At 32.6% G+C, this 25,634-nt stretch overlaps 1 protein-coding gene across 1 annotated transcript in view; it reads right to left on the reverse strand.

Annotated features, from left to right (window-relative positions):
- Window positions 1-4,726: 4,726 nt before the first annotated feature.
- LOC146998280 (uncharacterized) overlaps window positions 4,727-25,634 on the reverse strand; it is a 451,108-nt gene continuing 430,200 nt past the window's right edge. The window contains exon 3 of the mRNA XM_085813874.1: window positions 4,727-5,722. Coding sequence (XP_085670000.1) covers window positions 5,406-5,722 — 317 coding nt within the window. The 3' untranslated portion in view covers window positions 4,727-5,405. The remainder of the gene's footprint in view (window positions 5,723-25,634) is intronic.

The following is a 25,634-nucleotide window of genomic DNA, read 5'->3' on the forward strand; positions in this document are numbered from 1 at the left end:
ATGCTTAGTTATTTAATTTAAATCTTAATTTTAATTTTATATTTCGATAGAAAGGATACCGAAACGAAGAAATATTCTATTCATCTTATTCAGTAATGAACGTGTTATCAGAAACATCGTTTTCTAACTCATGATACCTAATTCTAATCGCCTAAAATGTTCTCCTTTGGCACATACAAGTATTACAAGTCATACTTTAACATAGTTTCTGGTGCGTGAGTTTAAGGCATTAATTTAATAACAAGTAGTATTTTAAATCAAGTGCATACATCTTGTTACAGGACGTACTATTTATTAGACTTACCAAACTTTAATTACGTTTTTATCTGTCTGAAACATTCATTTTGAAACAGAAATGCTTTATAAAGAAATTTATAGTTTGATAAATTAGAAATTTCATGTTTCCTCTTTGAAAGTAGTTTATTTAAAATGAAAATGGAAATACGTATTTTTGAAAAGATATCTTGCAATTTCTTTAACAGCAATAAACATTAATTAAATATTTAAAGTTGATGATAAAAGAGGAAATATTAATTTAAAGGAAATTGTTTATTAACTTTGAGTATGAAAGAATTAGAATTCATGCTTAAACTCATAGTTCGGATTATATTATAAGTTCTTGACTAATATGTTATCGAAGCTCGTGACACGCAGTTGTTGTTTTGAATCGTAAGGACACTGCAGAAAGGCGATATAGGACAAGAGAAAAAATTTAATCTTCTTTTTATTTCTAGATTCATTTCTACTGAAATAAGCATGAAACAAGATCTTTTTTAAATTTAAAGTTAATGGGAAATTTTTAGCATATGGTAAAAATGTTTTTGAAGAAAGAGTCATTCTTTAGTCTTTGTTACCATTAACTTTTAATATATTCTCTGTTAACTGAAATCGTAAGATATACAACTGGGAAAACATAAATAATAATTTCCTTTCATTGGTGTTGAAAATATTGGAAGATTGGTAAATGTCTTTTAAAAGCTTGATTACCTATCACATTTCTTGAATATCATAAACAATAACTGGCTTTATGTGAACATTGTTCCCCCCAACACGGAATACTTTATATTGTATTGATTATATTGATTTTATCGACAAAGATGAGGAGAACTTTAGTTTTTAGGTATGCAGCCTTAGCACACTTTAAAAGTCTATCTCATATTTTATGTAATTACATTGAAGAAGCTTTATGCAATTAAAGCCAAAGAAAGATCATTAAACACTGCAATAAAAGGTACAATAATCACAATATTACAGTTTTTACATTTTGCAACATCAAAATACGAAAGCAAGTTTGAATTTTAAATACAAGCTCGAAGAAAAATTATTATTGATAATTATTTTAGTTCCTAAATAAAGTATATTACTCGTATCAGCCACAAAATTTAGAAATTTTTCTTAAAGCTAAGCTTTAAGAAAAAGTTTTGGATAACATCTTGCTGTTTGCGTTTAGCTAGTGTTTAACGTAGGAAACTTAAAAGTTTAAAAGTAAGTGTTAATTACAAAATATCTTCAAAGGCATTATTAAAATTTTAAAAAATTAAGAAGTTAATTTAATTCTTAAAATGTAAAGTATGTTCCATTTGTCAGACAATTTGGTTTAGCTTTAAAAAGTTATCGCGTTAGAAATAACGCAGTTTTAAATATATCTTATAATATTAAACTTTCAAAATATAATATCAAGTACAATAGAATGCATGTTTATCCAGTTATTTAATTAATCCTTTTATGTTTTAAAATTCATTTTAAATTGTAATGTTTCTCCACAATATGACATTAACGATGAAAACGCACGAACAGTGAACATATTTCGTAACACCACTTGACACACTTCGCAGCAAATAAAATAAATTGTACAAATCTCTATAAAAAGAAATAAGGATTGCACTTTACCATTCACTTGACTAAAACTAAAGAACTACCAGCAGTTTAATTAGAAATTATCACCGACAAAACAGTATAACGCATTTCATTTTCCTCCAAAAATGGAGTGAAGAGATGCTGGACACAACTGTATTTCAGCTTATGTAATAAAATTTCAGTAATTTGTAATTTAAGCAGTGCTGAATAAAAAGAATTCCATAATCTCACGAAATTTCCATTTAGCCTTCCACTGCAAGTTCAAACTCTATCATCATCTCAACAGGAGGAATTGACATTTAATGTAAACCTGTAAAAACCTATGGTGCGCTTAACCCTTTGTACTTACACAGATTAGTATATTATGTCATTTATGATTATAGAATCAGTAAAAATGCCTGTTCTGATAAAATATGTTCAATCCGCTTAAAATAATTAATTTGTAAGAATGTGGGGACTCGTTATGTGTTTTATGTAAAGGTTAGTTCTAGAAGTTCTTAAACCCTCAATAGAGCTATTATATATAGAATTAAGAAACATAAAATGTTTCTAAACGAAGCAACAGAAATTCACTCATTCGAATTCATTAACTACTCTATTGGTGTAAAACAATGATCCCATCAACATGAAAATACGTAGCGCCTTTTCTCACTATTAAGAGAATTATTTAAAATGGATCACTTTTAACCTGTTCTTCTAAATCTGGTCAAAAACTTTCAACTTTTCTGTGATTTCTTTGAAGAAGGTTCTGGGTATTTCATTTGCATTAAATTTTATGTAATTTTCGAATGTTTAATATTTGTTTTTTTTTTCTTCTAATATTCAATCTTCATTGATGTATTTTTGGTTTCATCGTTTACAGGATGTTAATTTTATTCCTGTTCCAATTATTGCAACTATATATTTAACACTAGAGCGTTTTAGAAATGGCCAAAAATCAGAAGGCACTAAAATATCCATACAATATTTCCTATCTCCTTTCGAGTCAGATTTTGTTGTTGAAGAAAATGTTGCTATCAAAATTTGTACATTTGTTGAAGAAAGTGTTGCTATCAAAATTTGTACATTTGTTGAAACAAATGTTGTAAAGATAAAAATGGAAAGAAGTTACTACATTTTTAGTAAAATAAAATAAAAACGAAAGCTTCTTTTAATGGCTGGCATACCCTTCGAGTAAATATTTCTTAAAAACGTCATTCATTCAAGATGGACTTGGAGCGCTCAACAACTTTATTTCCTTTTGGTTAGAACTCAGCACCGCATTTAGAAGCAACACCCTTCGCTTAGCATTTTAAACTTTACTTTCGGTTTTAGAAAATTATTTTTTACACGGAAGAGATTACATTTTTCTGAAGCACTTTTTATGTTCATTTACTGATTAGTATAACAGAAAGAACTCGAAAAACATACTAAACTTCCCGATTATTTATTGGTCTGGTTTTGGAACTTAAGTTTTAGATTATTTTTCTGCTCATTATCACTTTTTAAGCACGAAATGCTTTAAAATTTTCAGATTATACTTCTTACCTACTATATTATTATTATTTTAAACAGCGTTTTCAAATTCCAGTATGATGCTTCACATGAAGAAACATATATAATTATAAACTGGTAGAAACATACATAGAACGTAAAAAGATAACTTTCCTTTCGTTTACATTCGAACTAATATTAGCTCCGTTATCAATTCTCACTCGCATCGACAAAAGATTGTCGATACGAGTTCTTTTGTCGAAAAATATATTACAGATTTCTAAAGAAATAAGATTACAGAGTCGAATTACAGATTTATAAAGAAATATTCGAAAGAATTTTATTCTCGCGTAAAGAAAACAAATAATTGTGTGATCGACTGAAAATTTCTGTACATATTATCTTTATCTTCATGTAAATTTTATCCTTTAATCTGCAGCTAAAATTATAATTTTCAGAAAAAGTGGCAGGAGAAATGTTTGCATATTTCAAAATAATTCTATACATAAAATGTCTCATATTAGTTTAAATAATATGCTAAAATTTTAAATCGTTTTGAACAACAATTAAATTATCTACAGTTGAAAAGAAATAAAGGTGCATTTTCTGTACTTGTACTGAAAGTAAATGAAAAGAAAAACTAATTCCGTAGCTTTCATTATTATGTTTAATATACGCTTATAACTAAATATTTCAAAAATATTTTTATGACTCTTATTAACTGCGTTTCAAAAATTATTACCAAAGCATTTTTGAAATTTGAAATAATAATTTTAGCTTAGAAGTAAAATTTAGCTGCTCTTTTTGAAGATTCTGTAATATTTATGCTGTATGAAGGAAGTAGTTGATAATTTTGATACATTAAAAATTTTGGCAATAATTAATTTAATTCTAAAAGCTACTCATTCTAATTACAGATTTGAAAAGGAAAAAATATATATGTATTAACAAGAAAAATTGAAATATTATTGTAATTGTCTTATATTATGTAATTAGAAATTAATTTGTCGCATTTTTATTTGTTATAGAATAAAAATGCGCAATTTTATTTGCGATTTTACTTATTTCAAATTAATTTAAAATTTCTGCTCAGAAATTATTTTATTATTAAATAAATTGAAAAAACACAGAGGTCAAATATAATATTGATACTACTTCTCAGAGCTTAAAAATAATACTGATTATTAAATCGTTCAGTGCATATGTTTAAAAATTATGTTTTTGAGCAAGTTACGTGGAATTTAACTGTAATTAAAAAATATACTTTTTTACATAATTAATTATTATAATCAGTTGTAGAAAGGGCATATGATTAGTTAATGTAATTCGTATCTATTAACGAAGTCATTAGCATAAAAATGATTTAATATTAATATTTCTAACTAGTAAATGCTTTTCTTTTTAAGGCAAATGATAAAGACGTTTTAAGTTAGAAAACGAACAAATATTTTAGCTTAGGTGCTTATAAAATGTCGAACAATATACATTTCTGGACTGTTAAGTTTTCTGTTGACGAAATCACAAGATTTATGCATTTATAAAGAAATAATTATATGAGAATTAAACACCAATATCTCATTATTTTTATTGGTAATTTGTTTAAATTTGACTGATGATTCTAGAAAACATAAAATAAGATACCTGAAAGGGTAATTACTATACTTTATAGGAAAATAAAAATAACTGTTAAATTCTTATAATGAATTTTGTGGTAAAATTATTACCTTCTAATACCATCTTAAAAAAAGATTCAAAAGCAAGTAGTCAGCGACTTCCGGAAAAAATATATCTTGCTTCTAAGTTAGTGAAATATATTTCGTTATAGATATATATTTACAGTTAAAATCATTGTTAAATTTTGGAATGTAAATACCTAACTCGCCTCCTTTAGAAATACCAGGCATTTTTTTTTTATACTTTATAGAACGATACGTAATTTGTCCATCAGGAAATCAGAATAAATAAATATTGTTTATATAGAGCCGTTATTAACAGTAATGTGTCCAGCAGCCTCTTTCAACCCAACAATTCCTTAATCAGCCATTTAAACCGCCAATCTAGATATGCAGAAGCATCTACAACAGCCTTTCCATCTCTTCAGGCTTCTTGGCATTGTCGTCGTCGCTGGCGGCGACGGATGAAGCAGCCCCTAATGAACGAACGGGGGCATCGTTGTCGTCGCTGTCATCACAGCAGGAATCGCTCTCGTAGGTGTTTCCGTCATCTTCGGACCAGTGGTCCAGGGACTCTTTGTGGTGCTCCAAGGCATGGAGGCTCGGAAAACAAGAATTGCAAACCGAACACCCAAAGTGTCGCTTCTTCTGCTGATGCTGGGCTAACTGGCGCGTCGAGCTGAAGCTCCGGTCGCATACATTACAAGACAAGTCGTCGTCTGAAAAAGGAAAATAGAAAATATCAAGAATTCAAGATCTTAGATGATTGCCGGAGTGAAAAAAATAGCAATTCTATACAGATAAGTATAATGGAATTATACATAATGGTAACTAGCTGCATTCGGCGCAAAAGATTGTTAGAATATTGCGAAATATAATGTCTACAATATAAGATTAAAAACAAAGTAAGCTGTCTAAAACGACATTTAGACAGATTTTGAGAAGATGAAAAGGGACATAAATTATATTTTTGATCTTTAATAGTTTTAAAAGTGGTATTTTAATTTCATTAATCAGATTAGGATAAATTTTTCATACGGATTTCGAGGGCAATTGGCTAATCTCATCATCCCACAATTCAAATTTTACCTTAAGTTGCTTACTGAATTAATAGTTTTTTCGAATGAGAATTTTTTTTCTTTTGTAAACGAGCATAGCGGTGGAAGAAGATTTTATAGATTGCGTAGATATAACATACACAGAATGCAGTGAGAATATGAGATTGACAGAAGTAAGTTGCGGAACCATTTAATTAGTTAAAAATATATGAATACTCTAGACTGAAAGAAAAATGTGATTATGTTGAATTATCTTCTAAAATAAAATTAAAAAAAAAAAAAAACAATAACACAGATTTTTATATTACACCTAAACAGGTGTTTTCATTTGCAGACACATACACGTTTGGAGAACATTTGGACTAACGCTACATTGTGCTAAAAATACTTAAAAACAGCATACTTAAAAACAGCATACTTAAAAACAGCATAAAAATACTTAAAACAGCATATATTAAACAGCATAGAATTTCCGATAGACACTGTAGGATATAAAACATTTCTTCGCGCGCTGGAGATGAAAATGTTTTACACTCTACAGTGTTGGTACTACTTGCTTTGAAATTCTTGAGATTTTAATCAAAAACTCGTTACAGGTTTATAAAATAATAAACAGAAAATAAAACAAATTCCAAATTCCTGCTTCGAGGGGCCCATGTCCGGCTGGAAGACTACTTTATTCAAAATGTGATGACTCTAGCGTGGTTGTTTTTTTACAATGTGAGAAACTTATATACATTTATGTAGATTCGTCATTATTTAGTTTCTTTAAGTATAATACAGGGCGATAATATTTAGTGGCAACAATTTGAAAAGCGATTCGGATTATTTAAAGTGTTTCGATGCAAAATGTCGTTTTGAGACTAACAGCCCTTCTGGGCTAAATAAATATAACACGTTACGTTTGATATAAAACACATTCCTTTAAAAGCATGTGTTACAAAGCAAAAAATACATGATAGAAAATTAAATAGCCGCATTAAAAATTCTACACATGCTTAAAAGCAAAATTTATCGAAAATTTCCCAAATAAATTGTTACGAAATGTCCAGGCGCGGTAATATAGCTTCTTCGCAAAGCAGTTTAGGGTTGCCATAAAATGGAAAGGGAAGGCAGTATTGCCACATTTGGCGAAAAACCGCCCATTTGGGGACATTTGGTGACAAAATTGGTGATATGCCATGGACGGATGGAGAACCTTCTGAAACGAATTCTTACCGGTTTAGCCCAGAACGTTCTCGAACACAAGCCAAAAACTATATAAACCCTGCTGGTACGCGGAGAGTCAGTACGTGATAGTTAGTCAGTTCGTGCGGTGTCGATCGAGTTGACAGCCGAGCAGCGAGTGCCGAGTGGATCGTCGAGTGCATCGAAAGAGTCTCTTAGTGTATCGCGGTAATTGCATCGTCGAGAGGGTGAGTTGAGCTCCGGGAACGACTGAACACAAGAGTCGGGAGCTGTGCCCTGTGTGTCGTCGAGTGCATCGCGAGTAGTAGCATGGAGAGTCTCGAGAGTACGTGGGGTTCCGAGAACGACCAAGCAGAGTCGGGAGCTGTACTTTGGTGCTTTGCACTGAAGCTTACCTCTCATATGAGAAGATCCTTGCTCTCTATTCAGAGACAGAAGATACTTCAAGTATGCAGGGCCTACCGTACCACGTCAACACTAGCCTTACAACAACTGGAAAGAATTCCTTCCCTGGATTTGATAGTAGAAAGGGAGGCAGCTATCGTAAGGGTTACCAGGCTGGGTCAAACTTCAACACTCTGGGGTCATAGTTATCACCACTCGGACTACGAGGAGCAAAACAACTGCAATAACTTTCATCCAGCAGCTTTTAATCTCTCCGACGGTATCAGCATAAGCGACCAACCAATTCAGAGGAACAGTAATAACCTTTTCCCAGATGGCTCCAAGACTGAGAACGGAACGGGCAGCGCCTTCTGTAGACTGGAAAATGGTGTTGTAACATTCGAGTGGAAAAGGAAACTAGACTTGAACAACTCGGTATACCAAGCAGAGCTTCTAGCTATCAGTGCTGCAATTAGATATGCGAACACATGTGAACAGGGGAAATTCTCCATACTCAGTGATTCGGCATCAAGTCTGGCGGCTATCGAAAGTCAAAACAGCCGGAGTCCTTTGGTATACCGAATTTAGAAACAGTTTCTGACAATGCCTATTTGGTAAACACCCACTTTTAAATGGGTTCCCGCTCACACAGGGACTCAAGGCAATGATGCCGCTGACCTTCTGGCCAAGCAGGCAATCAACTGCACGGATATATTAGAAAGACGAACTAAACTTCCTTGGTCTCATATTAAGCAAACAACTTTGACAAGTCTGCGACAAAATTTGCAAAGTAGATGGACATTTAGCTTACTGCCAAAAGTTAACATAGCAATAAAGACCCACTGTGCTAGCCTAACACAGTTCTTGACAGGTTATGGACTATTCCCAGTATACCTGAACAGATTTAGACTTAGAGATACTCCTTTCTGCGAATGCGGAGAGGAAGGCGACACGGACCATTATTACTTCCATTGTGTACATACAAGAATCTGGCACTTGAAGAAACCAGCGGACTGTTCCTGGGCAATGTGGACGTCTAACACATTCAAAAACAGAGTAGCCCTTGATAAAACAGAGAAAATCTCAAGACACTGCCTAAGCAGAAACATCCGTGAATAGTATTATGTTTCAAATGTTCAGAACTTAAAGCAAATAACGCTTAGTGCCTGCAGTTATCAATATGTAAAAACTGTTATTAATATGTAATATTCAACCTTGTTACTTTGGAGTCTTCCCCGCCGTGATGGTATCTAATTCCGTTTGGTTCATGTCCGTGGTCAGAAGCCATCATATCATAGCGGTGCACTCACTCACTGAAGCTGTCTCCACCGTTCCAGCTGTGTCGCTGATTGTTCCCGCGAGTGTATAGTAGATCTTCGACGACTGTAAAACGTGACTTCGGAGCTATCCTGATTAAATATTGGCTAAATAAAGTATGTTTCGATACTTCATCAAGTGTCGTCGTTATTCACTCCAAATCCGCACGAACTTGTAACGAATGTAATAAAGAAAAAAAAAAAAAAAAAAGAAAAAAAAAAAATAACGTACCAAAATATTTTTGTGTGCCTTTAGTAAATTACATTTGATTTAGTTATTAATAAAATAATAAAACAAATTTGGTGAAGAGTCTTAAATGAGAAATTACAGAAGTTTATAACTAACTAGCAATATACCCATTTTTTGCACGGGAGGGGAAAAAAAAGAAAGAAAGCTATTTCATTATGAAATAATAAGTATTAAAAAAGTTCATGAAATAACTATGATAAAAATTCAAAATTTGAAAAAGAAGATAAACTCTTCGCATAGCAATGATGGTTTGGTTTGGTTTATTGAGATTACGGCAAAGCACACTAGGGCTATCTGCCTAAAGGAAGGGATGCCTTCGTCGAGGACTTTCCAAGGGAAACTGGCTCGTATACACGTTACGCATGGAGAAAACCACGAAAACGCCCATGCAGCCAGCCCGTTTGCAGGATTCGAACTACGGAACGAACTACCTGTGTTCAGCGACTTTACCGCTCGACCGCTGGTGGGCGCATAGCAATGAAATCTATGTTGTTATGTCGCACAGCAATGGGATTCTTTCTGAAATGTCGTTTAATTTGTTTTCCTTTGATTAATAAATCTGAAATGTTGAAAATTCCTATTTTGAAAGTTATGTCAAAAGAACATAAAATAAAATTTTTTATGCTATCTTAAAATCTAATTACTACTTCTATAATAATTTTTTCCGACCTTAATTTCGTTGTTAACTTAATAAGATATATTTACTGTAAAATGGCACTAGAAGAGTATGCTACGTGTCGTAGTTAATAAAATTCTTAACACAAATTTATATTATTTTTTGTTATGAGCTGAAATGCCCAGGCGCAGTAAGATAGCTTCCCAGCAAGGCGAGATTAGGATATCCATAAAATGACAAGGAGAGACAGGGTAGCCAGATTCGGCGAGAAATTGCCCATTTGGCGATATGCCATAGACGGATGGAGAACCTTCTAGAACGAATTCTAATCGGTTTGACCCAGAATGTTCTGGAAGGAAGCCCAAAAGCTATATAAACCCTGCCTGTACGCGGAGTAGCAGTCGATCGCAAGTCTATCAAGTGTCTCGTAGTCTATTGAGTTTTATCGTCAGTCAACTGTCGTGTCGAGCTGGTGCATCGAAAGTGTGCATCGTTGAGACTATAGTAAAGCTCATCGCTTGTAGCGTGGAGAGTCTCGAGAGTATGTTGAGTTCTGAGAACGACCGAACCAAGTCGCAAAAATCATGTTAACTTGTGATACGAAAAGCTAAATTTTTGTTTGGTTAGGCTAAATTTTTGTTTTCTCTCCAAATAAAAATTTAAAATTACACCAAGAAAAAAAAATGAGATTAGCAAGACGACTGAATTCGACTATTTCAATTAAGCCCAAACACATGTATGCTATCTTTTTAATAAGGAATGCCAGCCAATCATGAACTCACAATTTTTCTTAAAAAATATATACGAGTGCACTAATCAAGAAATATGTAATAGTAAAAGAATTAACTGCTAATATTCTTTTGAAAATAGGAAGAAAAAATTGCAAACATGGAATATTTTATCGCCGAAGGTGAACATTCTGACGAATTTGGTCGCCAACAGCGAACTAAATTTTAAAATGTAGTTAAATTTCTAAAACAGCGCTGCATCACCACATGCAGTTAGAATTGTATTTTCTCTGCTTCCAAAAGTGGCTGAAAGATTAAGACCGCTGAATACTGGAATTTCGACCTAGATTCAATTGAAGAAGAGCGGGCTGGCTACATGATCGATTTTCGTGGTTTTACCCATGTGTAACGTTGAATGCGAAACAGTTAAGCTTAGAGGATCTTCCAAGAAGGCATTCCTTCCCTTAGCCAGATATTCTTCAAGTGCTTTACCGTTTTCCAATAACCTAAACTATTCACACTGAGATGCCAGTTAAATTTGTTTTAACATTACCCTCTTTTTAAATGAGAAAAAAGGCCTTTGTAGCTATTTTCAGTAATTCAATTTCAGATTTTCCACTAATTCAGAAGATCATTTACAATAATTAAGAAGTATTGTCGAACGTGCGATCTTAATTTTTCAATAAAACTGCAGACTGCACTTTCATGAACTTACCGTCCAGCCGGTTTAGTGGTTAGTGACTCTGACTACCGTAGCAATGGTCACGGGCTCAAATTCCCCCTCGGAGAAGGCATGTTTGTAACTATCCGCCCCTTCATAGGAGGCAACGGTGGCCACCTATTAAGTGCTACCATAATGAAATGTTCACAACTTCCGGCCCTTGTTCGCAACTTCCTACCAACTTCAATAAATGTTCACAACTTTCTACTACTTGCAGCAGTGGCGCAAGGCTATTAAATAAAGCACCTGGGCATTAAAAAAAAAAAAACTTTCATGAACCTTAAACTGATTTGGGAAGAAGTGTAGTAGACATTTAGAAAGAACTCTTTGGATTTAAAGTAACTGCCGAATTCTTGGAAGTGAAACAAAAAATAAACAAAACATATTATTACCAAAGACAAATTTTCTGTCGGGCTTTGCCCAAGTTTGGGAATTCTTTTCTCTCGATAGCCTTGGATCAAGAAAATGATTTCAACAAGTTTGAAAGATCTCAACAATCTCAACAAGAAAATGATCTCAACAATTTTCCTTACGAAACCTTGCAATTTGTTCCTTAAAAATAATTAGAATAAAATTCTTTACGCTTTAACGTTACACTATATTATTTACTTTTATTAAATGCAAATTGCCGTCACTATTCTAAATATACTTTTTTACTTCCTTATCCGAAGTAAAAAGAAAGTATTGTAATCGCGAAAAACTTCAGGCATCATATTTCAACGAAAATATCCATTTTGACCGAAATCAAATGTAATTTAACGATATTTTTGCGTGACATCCATACGTAAGAACAGAATAAAGAACTCTTTTCCCCCCAAAATTATAAAACTAATTTAAAATGAATTCTGAAGAAAAATTTTCGTGGCGTCTGTGCGTACGTACGAATCTTGCATAACTCAAAAACGAGTGGAATCAAAACGTACAAATTTTGTATATAGCATTGTTATAACATGTAGATGTGCACCTCGTATTTTAGTTGCAATCCGTCTCCACCAAAAGTATATAAATATATGTATATATATAGATATCCATTCTCTTACTCGGCTCAGTAATCTCAGTTTCTTTACTCTTATATGTTTGTAAATTGTGCAATTTTTGCTTTAAAAATGATTGAATTATGTTGTTGTTATCTTCCGGTTAAGGGTTTTATACCTTTAGTAAATCTGCATGCAATACGTTTAGAATTATTAACAATTTAAAAGTTGTTTAAGTGCCGCTAAGCCTAATTATTTTTGCAATTGTGGCAATCTTTGCTTACATTTGGAATAGTATAATAGTAGATTTGCTGCCAATCTAGATAAAGTAAGCTTTGCAATAACAAAGATAACGCCTTCTTTTATTACTGCGAATTAAATCATGCTTAATCCATTCTGGAATTTTTTCGAGGAAATAAGTGTTTAAGATATACTTCATAATTTTCAATACAGATATTTTGAGTTATGTATTTTTGCCTTGTCGCGAAGTGAAAACTGAATTAATTGAATAAGAAGTATTGAATCGCCTGTGAAAAACTGTTTCTTTTGTTGTTGTTGTTTGCTTAATTTCTTTTATACATCGTTTTAGATTTATTATAGTATTTTAATATATCATGTGGCAAAGATTAGATAATTTTTAAGATGATATATCTTTTGTGCATTCTTAGTTGAAAAATGAATGAAATATAACGCTGTTAAGTGAATCTGAGCCAGAGTGTCGCTATGGTCAACAAATATAGTGAATTTTAAAGAGTGCATTCATTCTGTTGTGGTTTATGCACTATCGACGAAATAAATTTAATTCAATCCAATAAGTTTAAATGAAATGCAAGAAAAAATGCATATAATTTAATATTCCGTACAAGGAAGTCATGTGGTGTACACAGAAGATTTTTTTGTTTAATGTGTGAAAAAAATGCGTATAATTTAATATTTTTAATATTCCGTACAGGGAAGTCATGTGCTGTACACATCTTTTTTTTATTTGTCTACAGGTAACTTTATTTTAACTTGTTGTCAAGTTGATTGCCGAAGTCTAAAAATTAAGGAGACGGTAAAATAGACTGCTAAGACGGTAAAATAGACTGTTAAGTCTATACTATGCTTTTTTTGGAAGTAAAAATATACACAATGTGGTCAGCATATAGTTCCAAAATTACATAGCAGCAAGCTTTTGAAATCAACAGTCTTAACGCAAGAAGATTGTTAACTGGAAAATCCTTTTTTTTTTTTTTTTTTTTTTTTTTAATTTAAATGAATATGTATGTTTAAGTGAAATTATGGTGGACGAAGTAAAAGAAAAAAAGATTTCCTCATCCCTTTTTTAAAATTAATTACATAACATATCGGAAGACGAATTCACAGATATTTCACCAAAGAATAAATCAAGCTTAATAATTTTGAAATAAAGTCTTATAATAATAAAAAATAACTAGTATATATGACGTTATGTTCACGTGAAATGCTTCGAAACTCTTCCAGGTGCAGGTGAAATGGTTCTAAGCCACATTATGAAGGAAAGAAACTTCTCTACTGGACAAAAGTCATAACGGTGCAATATCTGAGCCAAAATTACAGAAAATCCCAAATTAATATTTTTTATCATTCTTTTTTAAAAGAGGGGTAAGAATTTGCTTCATAATCAGCAACATTTAAAAGTTTTATAACAGACTAGACTTATTATTAGTCTAGCTGGTTATCATAAAACCAGAAAATACATAATAAGTTTTAATGAGTTAGCGTAATATGCCGAGTGTATGTGTTCAACATTTGGTGGCTCTAAGTGCCATTGTTTTCGCACATTGCGAGGAACATATGTACACTGCGAAAAAAGCCACTTCTATATCTCCCGTTCTACTAGGCCGATTGGTGAAATGCAAATTTCGTTTTCCATGTCTCGAAAGCGCGACTTAGGATATATATTAGATTTATATATACCATTGTTCCAACATAGGTATTTTGACGCAAAATCGAAGGTTTTCTGAAATACCATGCAATGTTTTTTCCATATTTCGATTTTACGACTCAAATTATGCCTAAATATTAAATTTTGTAATTTGGTGCGAAATTTATTGAGACATTTAAAAATTTATCTTGGCCCATTTTTTTTTGTTTGTATCAAGAATAATTCACTTTTCAATTTGGCGAACTTCTTAATTTATAGCAACCTATTTCCCTTTCTTTTTTACTTCCTTGTACGAAGTAAAAAGGAAGTATTGTAAACGCGAAAAGTTTCAGGCAGCATATTTCAACGAAAATATCCATTTTGACCGCTATTGAATGCAATTTAACGATGTTTTTGCGTGATATCTGTACGTAAGGACAGAATAAAATACTCTTTTCCTTCAAAAGAATTATAAAACTGCTTTAAAATTAATTCTGAAGATAATTTTTCGTGGCGTCTGTACGAACGTATGTACGTACGTGCGTACGTACGTATCTCGCATAACTCAAAAACGAGTAGCCTCTGAACGTTGAAATTTTGTATATAGGACTGCTATAACATGTAGATGTGCACCTCGTATTTTGGTTGCAATCGGCCGCACCAAACGTATATAAATATATTTATATATATATCCACTCTGTTACCCGGCTCAGTGATCTCAGTTTCTTTACTCTTATATGTTTGTAAATTGTACATTTTTTTGCTTTAAAAATGATTGTATTATGTTGTTTTTATCCTCCGGTTAAGGTTTTTATGCCTTTAGTAAATCTGTGTGAAATATTTTTAGAATTATCAACAATTTTAAAGTTGTCTAAGTGCCGCTAAGCCTTTTTTTAATGGCGGCCATTGATGTTTACGTTTGAAACAGGAGACTAGTGGATTTGTTGCCAATCTAGAGAAACTTAGTTTCGCAACAACAAAGATAACGCTTTCATTTATTATTGCCAATTAAATCATGCTTAATTCTTTCTGGAATTTCTCTCCTTGCCAAGAAGAAGTTCATGGGCTTGTTCTAATGTTAGCGCCAGGCAAGTAAATTAAGTCACAACAACAACAGCTGCAAACAAAAATCTTAAAACTGAGCTAATAAACTCTTTCTCTAGATAGCCTTTAAACAAAACTTCAAAGCTGTTTCTCTTTTCAGAACAGAAACAACTTTTCATATTATCTTCAGAACATTTTAATTCTTTGTTTCGAATTAGCAATAATTTCATTGAAATGTAACACTTCGCTCGAACTCAAGTTGTAATATTAGAGATTAATTCGAATATCTTCACACGATTATTTTTTAACAAGTTTTCTTATCACTGATAGTGTGGACACAGGTCATGCAGTACATTCTTTAGGCCTTTGCTTGTCTTCAATAACTACTGCGACTGTTGATGTATTAATCTCTTATGCAAAGAGGTGCGAAGATTCAGAGCATGCTTGATGTGCAATGCACATGTCTTATGAGCATGCTGATGAGCAGTGCGATGTTTGCACATGCTTTGAAAGAGCAAACACATGCAATGATTTAGTACATGATGGATTTCTGGTGAAATAGAATTTGTTAATTACTCAAATTTTTTCTAAAGTCACTTAGTTCTAAGAAAAATTAATTGGACAAAAAAGTGCAGAAAAGAAAATTTTAAAGTTAAAAAATTTATTTCAGAGGCAAAAAAATATTATAGGAACTTCCGCATAATTTACTATTATTTTCCATCGCATTCAGGATGAAATACTTCTGTCACATATTTCCTTAAATAATCTATTTTTATTGGGAGAAGGAAATGAACGAAGGTTTCACTTAAATATAATAAATATAGAATATCTTTCCTTTTGAAATATGTTAGGACTCTCTGTCTGAGTTCGCGATGAACTCTTCTGCTTGAAATTTGATCAACTTGACTGTTTTAAATTACCTCTCATTTGTATTTTATACTTTTACGTTTCTAACACAGAATTCGTGTCATTTTTCAACTGTCCTTTTCTGACAGCTCGATTGTTCGTCCTCGCATCTATGCATTTTTCTTTTTGATATGTCCAAGGGACTTTTTTTATGTGGGGCAATAAATTTGCCTATTTTACCCTTATGTTATCCATTATTAAGATGATTACGACTATTATGATTATTCATGATTTCGTTCGTTTTTACAGCTTACTTTTGAATTTACTCTCATCTATGACGAAAAGTTTAAATTTTTTAAGAGCGAAGATAAATATAAAATGACGGATAACACATTCTAACATAGTTTAAAATTTTTGAAACCTTACATATTTATTATAAATTCAAGCGATTTTATTTCATTTATTGTTTATAAGCATTTTGCGCATTTAGAACTGCAGGTATATTGATTATAAATTAATTAGTAATAATAAAGTTACAATAATTTTAGGTAGCTCCCACTAAAAGGTATTTTATGTTAATTAATCGATTTCTATGATTTGGATCTCTACTATTGCTTCTCTTTTCTGTTAGCACTAATCAAAATGCAAATAAGATTAAAGAATATTTACAGTGAAGGTTTTGAATAGTATATATACAAAACTTTTGGCAACAACACTTGCTTTATTTCCTACCGTTGCTTTGCCAACGCCAACTTTCCAGAGCTAGGTAATCACTAGCCGACTTTAAATCATGCTATTAAAATTCAGCCCGCTTAGTTAGGCCAGTGTTGTCTCGGTTGACGATAATTTTAATTTGTAAATTCAAATTTACGCTATTTTACTACCCTCAAAAGGCGGTAATTTGACGTACCAAGTGGTGTCTTCTGTTTAAATTCAAGTTTCATTAAAAACTTTCAGTTTTGAATTTTAAATATTCAAAAACGTAATAGATATTACACACGAAGTTAATTTTTACAGTAAAAATTCAATAATTACCTTCGATATAAAAATAATTCAGAAGTATTTTTTAAATATTATTATTTTAAAAAAGTTATATACTTTTTTAAACACAAAGTAATATAAAATTATAGGAAGATGACTTAAATTTGTAAAAGGTTATGCAATACCATATTAGGTCGCGGAAAAATGCTGATTTCAGTAGCATTTAATATCGGAGAATATCGGAACTTCTTGGCTGTTAAGCGTCATTACTGATTTCAGCTCAACGTAATAGCTTCCATAGTTACTTCTGGGCAAGTTTATCCAGAAATCGTACTGAAGTACTTACACACAGAAAGGAAACAAAGTGGAAGCATTTGATGCTCTTATTTGTGTCAATGTAGATACAGCTTACCAATTACCTTAGAACAACGCAGATACAGCTTACCAAAATGATGGTCTATTACGCCTAGAAACGCTAATGACAGTTTTTAATCATGTTCGGCACGAACATTTTTCATGATGACATAACAAATGATGATTTACTTTATATCGTGAGAACTCATTTACGTTCGCAAGTAAGATAAATAACCTAAAATTTGTATTAAATTGATCTATAGCGTTTGCCCAGTGTAGAATAGATATAAATATAGTAATACTAATATAGAAGTGTACAATTAATTAAAAAGAAGTGTTAATTTACGCATAAAGTGAGCTAAAGCTTTTTATAAAATTATCTATGTTAATGCCTAGCTTTTTGCATAATGATTTTGTTTTAAAATAGAGTCTATGACGTTTTTTCCTATGCTACAGATTTCATAATATCTATACAAAAGAACTGTTAGTGCTATTGTTTCATTTAACTAAAAACACTCTGTTAATAATTTTATTCGATTTTTATAGGAAAACCACAACAGGGCTATTCCTTCACTTTATTTTCACTTAATATATACGGTCTGCTTTGATTCCGTGCAATGTGTATCAGCAATAGTACAAAAAGAAGACTTTAGAATAAATTTTCGATTTGTCTCCTGATGATCTGGGAGTATAAAGGAATTAAAATAATTATTAACGTCAGTAGTTTTATGATTAAATCCGCCTGAAAAATGCAAACGGATTTTTTTACTGTAGAGAAAAATCTTTTATCGGTTATAGTGTAGAATTGGGTTCTCCTTCGATTAGCGACATTTATTTTTTTAAATTTTGGCGATGAAACCTCACTTCTGGTTACCATGATAGTTTTAACTTTGTTTTAGCTTTCTGATTTTATTTGAGTGAAAACAGATCGATGTGTACATGGATAGAGAGTTTGTGCAATTCTTTGACTTCTTATTTTGGTTTTGTGTAGCGGCCATCTTGAAATTGTGCCTTCCTGGCGCCGATCTTGGCGTCGGAAAAGAATCGCCAAAAAATAAGGGGCACCCAATTGTAAACTTTTACCCTGTTGGCTATTTATTAGAGATGGATATATTGATATAAAAGAATCGTAAATTAAGATATTGTAAGCAATTATTTTAATGAAATATTTAAGATAAAAAAGACAGTATAAGCAAAAGTATCACGAATATAGATAGCTCCATTGTAAGCATTTAAGGAACTCTGAGAAAATTTTACGACCATGAAGCAGCAAGCAGAATAACGTTTTTCTGAGCAATAAAAAAATATTCACTTAAAGCATTTCTTCTGTTTTCAAGCATAAGGAAAACACTTATCGATTCATTATTCAACATTCTGAATGCCTAACAATAGATCTTAGATTACAATGGTATTTCCATGATCAGGACTAAATGCAATCTTAGCCTTTTCAGAGAATAAAGAAAATGAAGCAGTAGTCTGTCTTTTTCTTGTCATTCAAATACGTATTTTTTGTATTTTAAGTGACCGATTGGGAATTCTTCCTACTTTATTGAAACAAAGAATATGCTGATAAACAGAACAAAGTAGATATATTTTATAACAAGTATTTCAATAAGAAATTCTTATTTTTTTTTCTTTACATCTGAAATCGATGAGTCACGAAAATTGTGCTTGCAGCCTATAAGTAATTTTTAAAAACTTGCATACGATAGGTAATTTTTGCATTGTTATTTGAATACAGTGTTTAATATTTAATTTTATGTCACACTTTTTATTATTACATTTTCTTTTTAAAAGATTGCGTATTATTCAAAATTAATGGTTTTTATTATAAAGACATTAGATGCCAATTATTGAAGTATGGGATATTAATATGCGCAAAGAAAGGTGTAACTGAATTATTATATCATGGTAATTTAAAATAAACAATTTATTATATTTACTTTCAGTAAAACCAAACATTAATTATTAGAAACATAAATTTAAAATAAGGAATTATTTAATATTAAGTTACAGTACAACAAATTATTGTTATTTTGAATAGAAAACACTAAATTACACGTAATACGAAATTTAAGAATAGATTGTGACGTCATAAGTTTCACATATTGATGACGTCACTAAGCTCCGCCTTCTCAATTTTGCTTACATTTCGAACTTTAAGTCTATGCCTGCGAAAATGCGGTTTCCGTGCCAAAAAGTTTTATCGATAACCTTTCGCCAATGTGGTATGTCTGGCACATCTGTTCTCATTTTATTTGCTTCATGGATATGAGACACGCCATCCTCACGAGCTGCACATTTTAGCTTCATAGATGACAAGCTACGCGAAGATCAATTTGATCAGGGATATTTTTGGCCAGGGCTTGAAGATGCAAATGATGTGTATCAAACACATCTGGCGACAAACGCATATTTGTTTTCCATCGCAGATCCCATTCGTTTAAGATAGGAGATCTCGTATTAAACGACACCCTGAAACGAGGAGAACACAAATTCTGTCCAAAATTTAAAGGACCATTTTGCTATTTTCGTCTAGTCGGGGCCGTATGCTAAGAGATCAAGTCTATTACACCACAGAAAATGTTTTTGAAAGCCAAACATGCAACATCTTCATCCTTACTTCAAGCAAGAAACGACACTCAACGAAGAAGATGAGAGCTCGGAGGAAGACTCTTCAAATTAAAATGAATCCTAGCATTCTGGCTGTCTAAATTTCATTTTGAGCGGGGCTAAATGTAAGGCTCACGTTCGTGTTTTGCATCACGAGAAGCCAAAAAAGAAACTTTATCTTGAATATGTGTAGCAACAGCAGTCTGTAGATCGTTTTACTGCCAGAAAAAGAATAAAATGTTGTCGGCACATATAGTCTTCATGTGCGTTTTAGTCAACTTCATCTCCCAATTCCATTGTTATTTTAGATTTCATTTTCCTTTATATAGCTATAACGATGTTTACCATCGTGAACAACATTCGAGAAAAAATGAGTAAGGTTAAACCATTCCATGTCAATGGTTTTGTCCAGCTTATCATCAGCTTATATTTTTGAATTTTGTTTTAATATTTTACTTTAAATATATACAATTATTCAATTCTATTCTAATTCTGCAGTCACATCCTATAAAGCTGTTTTCAACTCGCTGTCAAAAGAAACTTTTTCGAGAAATTTGTTTCCAGGAATATACAGCTATGCTATCTTTACTCGAGATCTTAACTCAGCTACCAAGTACAAAACTTTTATCGTTCACACTGGTGCTGTGAGGTAAAACATTTCTCTGATTACATGATCTATTTGGGAAACGCACCTTCGAACGCATTTTTCCCCTTCATGTAAAATATTGCAAATACATATGAGAAACGCAACAATGAAAGCTATTTCCCACCTCCCCGAAGTTACAGATAGAAAACTGCCGTTCAAACTAGCTCTGAGAGGAGTACGTTTCGAGGAAAAATTGCCCATTGTGTTTCATATTTATAGTCTGATTCAGCTGTATATTTTACTAAGAACTAAAATTATGAAACAAAAATTTCTTAGTGTGGGAAATAAATCTCTTAGAAATACGTATTACGAAGGAATACCATGTTTACATCAGAGTAAAAGAATATTCTGAATATGGGCGATTAAACACAAATTGCAAGAGTTTCTCGCCTCTAGATCGAGTAAAATGAATATTTGCATTTTCAAATCTGCTCAAAATGGTTGTGAAAATAAAAATCGGAAATCTTGGAGGATATTTACAAATGGATAAATGAGTCGCTTATTCTTACCTTAAATCAACTGTGCTTTCAGATTTTATGAATTAAGAAATTCTGTATATGTGCAAGTAAGCGAATATTATTCTGAAATGAATAATAATTTGATAGTGGCTTTCTTAAATAGGTGAACAATATTAAAAGAAACAGTTACAAAAATTCATATAACTGGAATGATTTTGAGGCTAAGAAGATGGTACGCGTTTTATTACGTCTGAACATATCTCTAAAATGCAGAATTGCCCATTTTTGCCAAAAATAAATTTAAATAAGAACGTAGAAAATTTGATATAAAATGGGAAGTGAAAAGTCTGTGTTATGTATTAATTGTTATTATTTTCAAGCTAAAGTTTTGCTTACTTAATTCAGTTTTGATTAGTAATTGAAGTTATTAATTTTTGCTTTAATTGTTTAAAGTTGGTTGTAAGTTTAAACTGTAACTTTTGTAAACTTTAAATTTAGGTCTGGTTGCTTTAAAAGTTATCTTATGTTGATGTTGTTTAATTTTAAATTTGAGTTTAGGGACTTAAGTTTACTTAGTTTTTGTACTTTTGTTTTGATCCTTAAGGTTGTTTACTTTAATTATTTTTAAAGTTTTGTTGCTGCACTTTTGGTGTGTTAATTTTTTTTAAAATTTAACGTAAGGTAACTTAATTTTTACCCCTCTTTCTATTAAAGTTATCTAATACATATTTTCTGACTGGTGGTAAGGTAAATCAATAGTAATTGAAACTCAATCTGGATAATGGGTGTGTATACTTAAATTGTTGCTGAAGAAACAATTTATATTGTGCTGACATTTTTTAATGAATTTAATTGTTATGTAACAGTTTAATTTGTAATGTCCTAAATTCGTTTGTGTTGAATAACTATTTACTGGTTCTGAAAATTTTCTCATCCCAACCGTCGGCTTGGAATTCATTCTCAGAATCCCTTATCAGGGGATTACTGCACCCCGAAATTCCTTCGCTCAAGCGTTGTTTACGAGAGGGGAAAAGTCGTTGGATAGGAAGATTGCAATGTTGGATTTGTGTCTTGAGCCGAGGCTAGTTCCGCCCTTTTTTCCATCTGCAGAGAGTTGTTGACCCAGCGGAGTGGCCTTGGAGGCCGAATGGTTGAACTGCGCTTGTTAACTCTTTCTGGTAATCGGGAAACCCCTTCCCGTGAAGAATTCTCTGCTTGGGTTGCCGTGCTTGGCATCCTCCTGATCACCTTCTTCGCCAAAGCTTTCAAAAAGCGCGTCAGCTATTAAAGTGGCTGCGCAGTGGATGACGACAGGCTGAGACGGAAAGCGAAAGCACGAAACTTCGGAGCGTAATCGTTACAGTACGTCTTTAGAAGTCGAAAAAATATTCCATACGAAGATGAGAAATATGGAATGGCTGCAGAGTATGAGAAGAAAGCAGAACCTTGGAAGAACCCCTGCGCCACTGAAGGTATAATTTTTCGCCGAATTTAGAATGTTGGGGGACCAGCTGCCCAGGAGTTTGCCTGAAGGGAATTGTAGAGTGGCGGAGTTCCAGACCGCCGCCTCTGCATCAGCATTTATCTATTAGTCTCTTAATTTTGTTCTTTTGTTTTACTGATTTTCCTTCCTGGTTTGGTATTCTACAACTGCAGTATGAAAAATGAGAATGCATGCATGTATCGGAGGGCCCTCTCCCATAAATTTTAGAATATTAAATCTTTATATGGCATGTTGCATTTTATTTTGATATGACGCCAAAAATGTTAACTTTGATGATCGCCACCACCCACATTAAACAAATTGTAACTGTAAACCTTCAATGCCTTCAAATAAATGTTAGTTTGATTTTACTTACCTTGTTTTGTAATTAATTTTAATTAATTCTTTTACACTGGACCAATATTCTATATTACTGGGTTTACATTGTTATTTTTTACACAACGCAACTTATCGATTGACTGGTTTCTTGAATGTAATTTACCATGTATTGATGTCATATAGCACTAAATAATCTGAGAATATTACTAATGTGGAGAATTTTCACACATTTACTAAATACATACATTAACGTGAATGTTCAGTTACAAAGTGATGATGTTTAGTAGTATACCTATTGTATATGACTTATGTTATAGTGTTCTATACTTAATAATATGTCATCTGTTACAACATTTTACTGATACAAGGGAGAAATTAATAAGATGTGTGATCAATTCTGTCTAAAATGTAGCAGTGTATATGAAGTTCCCAGGAGTTCCTACAGTAACAAAATCTATTCGCATTGAGTAGAGTCTTGAAACTCCGGAGAATGTTAGATGGGGGATGCGCAAGTCGACATCCTAATGCCGACAGATTTAAATCTGAGGATCTGTCAGATTTAAATCTGAGGAATATGCGGGCCACTCAATCCGCTTGATTACTTCTGCGAGTAATTATCCAGTCCTTAGTATATGTGAGAATAGTAACTTCTCAGATCACGCAGTTTGCCAGCATCACAAATTTTAATCGTAATCGCGGAACTGTTACGTGTGTATATAAGTACCGGTCAGAGTGGTTTCTTCCCTTCTGTGCCCGTGACCTTCCTACAGTCACTTGGCAATTAGCAATGCCCCAAGTTATGCGGTTTTGTGTTCTTGCATGTCGCGCTAATGGAGTTTCATTGTTCCTGATATTTTCACATGGGGTGTTTTCGTATTTTTGCTGTTGTTGCTGTTTTTGCTGTAGGTGTCCTTTTATAAGATCTCTTTAGGTTCAAGGTGTATCTGGATAATTGAGTTTCCGTAGCTGCTGCGAACTCCTTTGCGATCTGGGTTTACGTGAGTTGTTTATTTATTGAAGTAATCGGTGTTAAATAACGGTCCTGAGATTCTCTTCTGACATAATTTCGACTTTCACCTAGTTATCTGCAGTCCTCACTAATGTCTTTACATCATTTTCGAATTTTTGACATGACGCTTTTAGTTATTTTTAAATCTTCATAGACCTGTGTCTTTCTGTTTGTCCTGCTTTCCTTCTTCCAGCCACACACCATTTCTCCCATTTCATAAACAACATTTTCCGCCATTTACACTCTAATGTTTTATCCAGCTACGTATACAAACTTTGAAATCCGAATTTTAAACACCTTCTTGAACTCCTTTCTACACGTGTTGAAAATACGGATGCAAAAATCTGCAGATTTCTGTGTAGCAATATGAATTAGACTAAGTAATAACGCTGATCTGAGCTGCCAACCAACTACTTTGCGTTAGAATGTATTTAATATAATTAATATAAACAACTCTTAAATAGTTGTGACTGTAATGTTTTCCACTAGTATGATTGATAAAAATCATAGTGAATGTAGCTGTAAAATGAAATATGGAAGAAAGAAAACTGAGTGTCTTATATATTCCAATCCTTATTGAACTGAATGCAAATAATAATGTTAAGATAAAAGTATATGATAGAACTAAAATGAAAGTGTTCAAATAATATTTAAGAAAATGAACTTATGATTGACTGTACAAGACATTGAACATTTCCTAGGCTTTCATCTGCAGGAATGCTCCTCACTTCTTCTGTCGCTGAACTGCCAGTTTGCAGTTATTATTTTTTATCAGCCGATTCGGCCCACTCCAGCAGCATCCATTCAGTTAGCGTGTAATACTCATTCAGCTAAATTAATTTAATAGCTTAAGGTATATATTATAGAAACACCGATTAATTCTTTAAATTGCATATTCAGCACGATTCAGTGTAAGTAGATACTTGCTGTATGTAGTAAAACAGACAGAGAAAAGGTTTCAAATAAAAATATTTTTTCACTTATTAGTTGCAAATAACACTTTTTCGAGCAAAGGTAGCAAACGAGCAAGGTTTTCCTGGATAGAACTAAATGATATAATGAGAAAAATTTTGCCCTTAATTCCCACGTGTTTCTCAAATTACAAAGGTATTTCCAAGAACACTTAATAGAGCATTTTATTGTAAAAAAGTAGTTTATATGTATGTATTGTTACATTCTACAGGTTAATGGGTTTGGAGTGATTCATGACAATACTTAATGAAGAAAACACAATTTATTCGTTAGTATTACCCAGGACAGCTCCAAAGACAAGTTAGAGTCGTCGAAAAATTACGACAGAGACGCTGAAACAATCAGCAACACAGCCTTCAGGCTATCAGGTTGTAACGGTGAAGACAGCTTTATAGCAAAAACACTAAAGTACAGCTCCCGACACGGTTGATCGCTCTCGAGCTAATCTTTGAACTCAAGACACTACTACTAAACTGATATTACTACTTCAAGATACTCCGTGTACAGGCAGGGTATATACAGCTTTTGACCTGCTTTCGAGAACATTCTCGGGCACACTGACACACTGATAAGAATTCGTTCTAGAATTTTCCCGCTCCGTCTATGGCACATCACCAATTGTGAAGCCAAATGTCGACAAATGCGCGATTTCGCGCCAATTCTGGCAACCCTGCTTTTCCGTGTCACTTTTTGGCTACCCTAACCCCGATTTGCGGGAAAGCTATCTTACCGAAGTTGGACATTTCGTAACAATATATATATATAT

Source organism: Stegodyphus dumicola, chromosome 3, assembly GCF_044657685.1.
Source record: "Stegodyphus dumicola isolate Sdum_Otavi_A_Nest chromosome 3, ASM4465768v1".
In the NCBI taxonomy this organism is placed as follows: Eukaryota; Metazoa; Arthropoda; class Arachnida; order Araneae; family Eresidae; genus Stegodyphus; species Stegodyphus dumicola.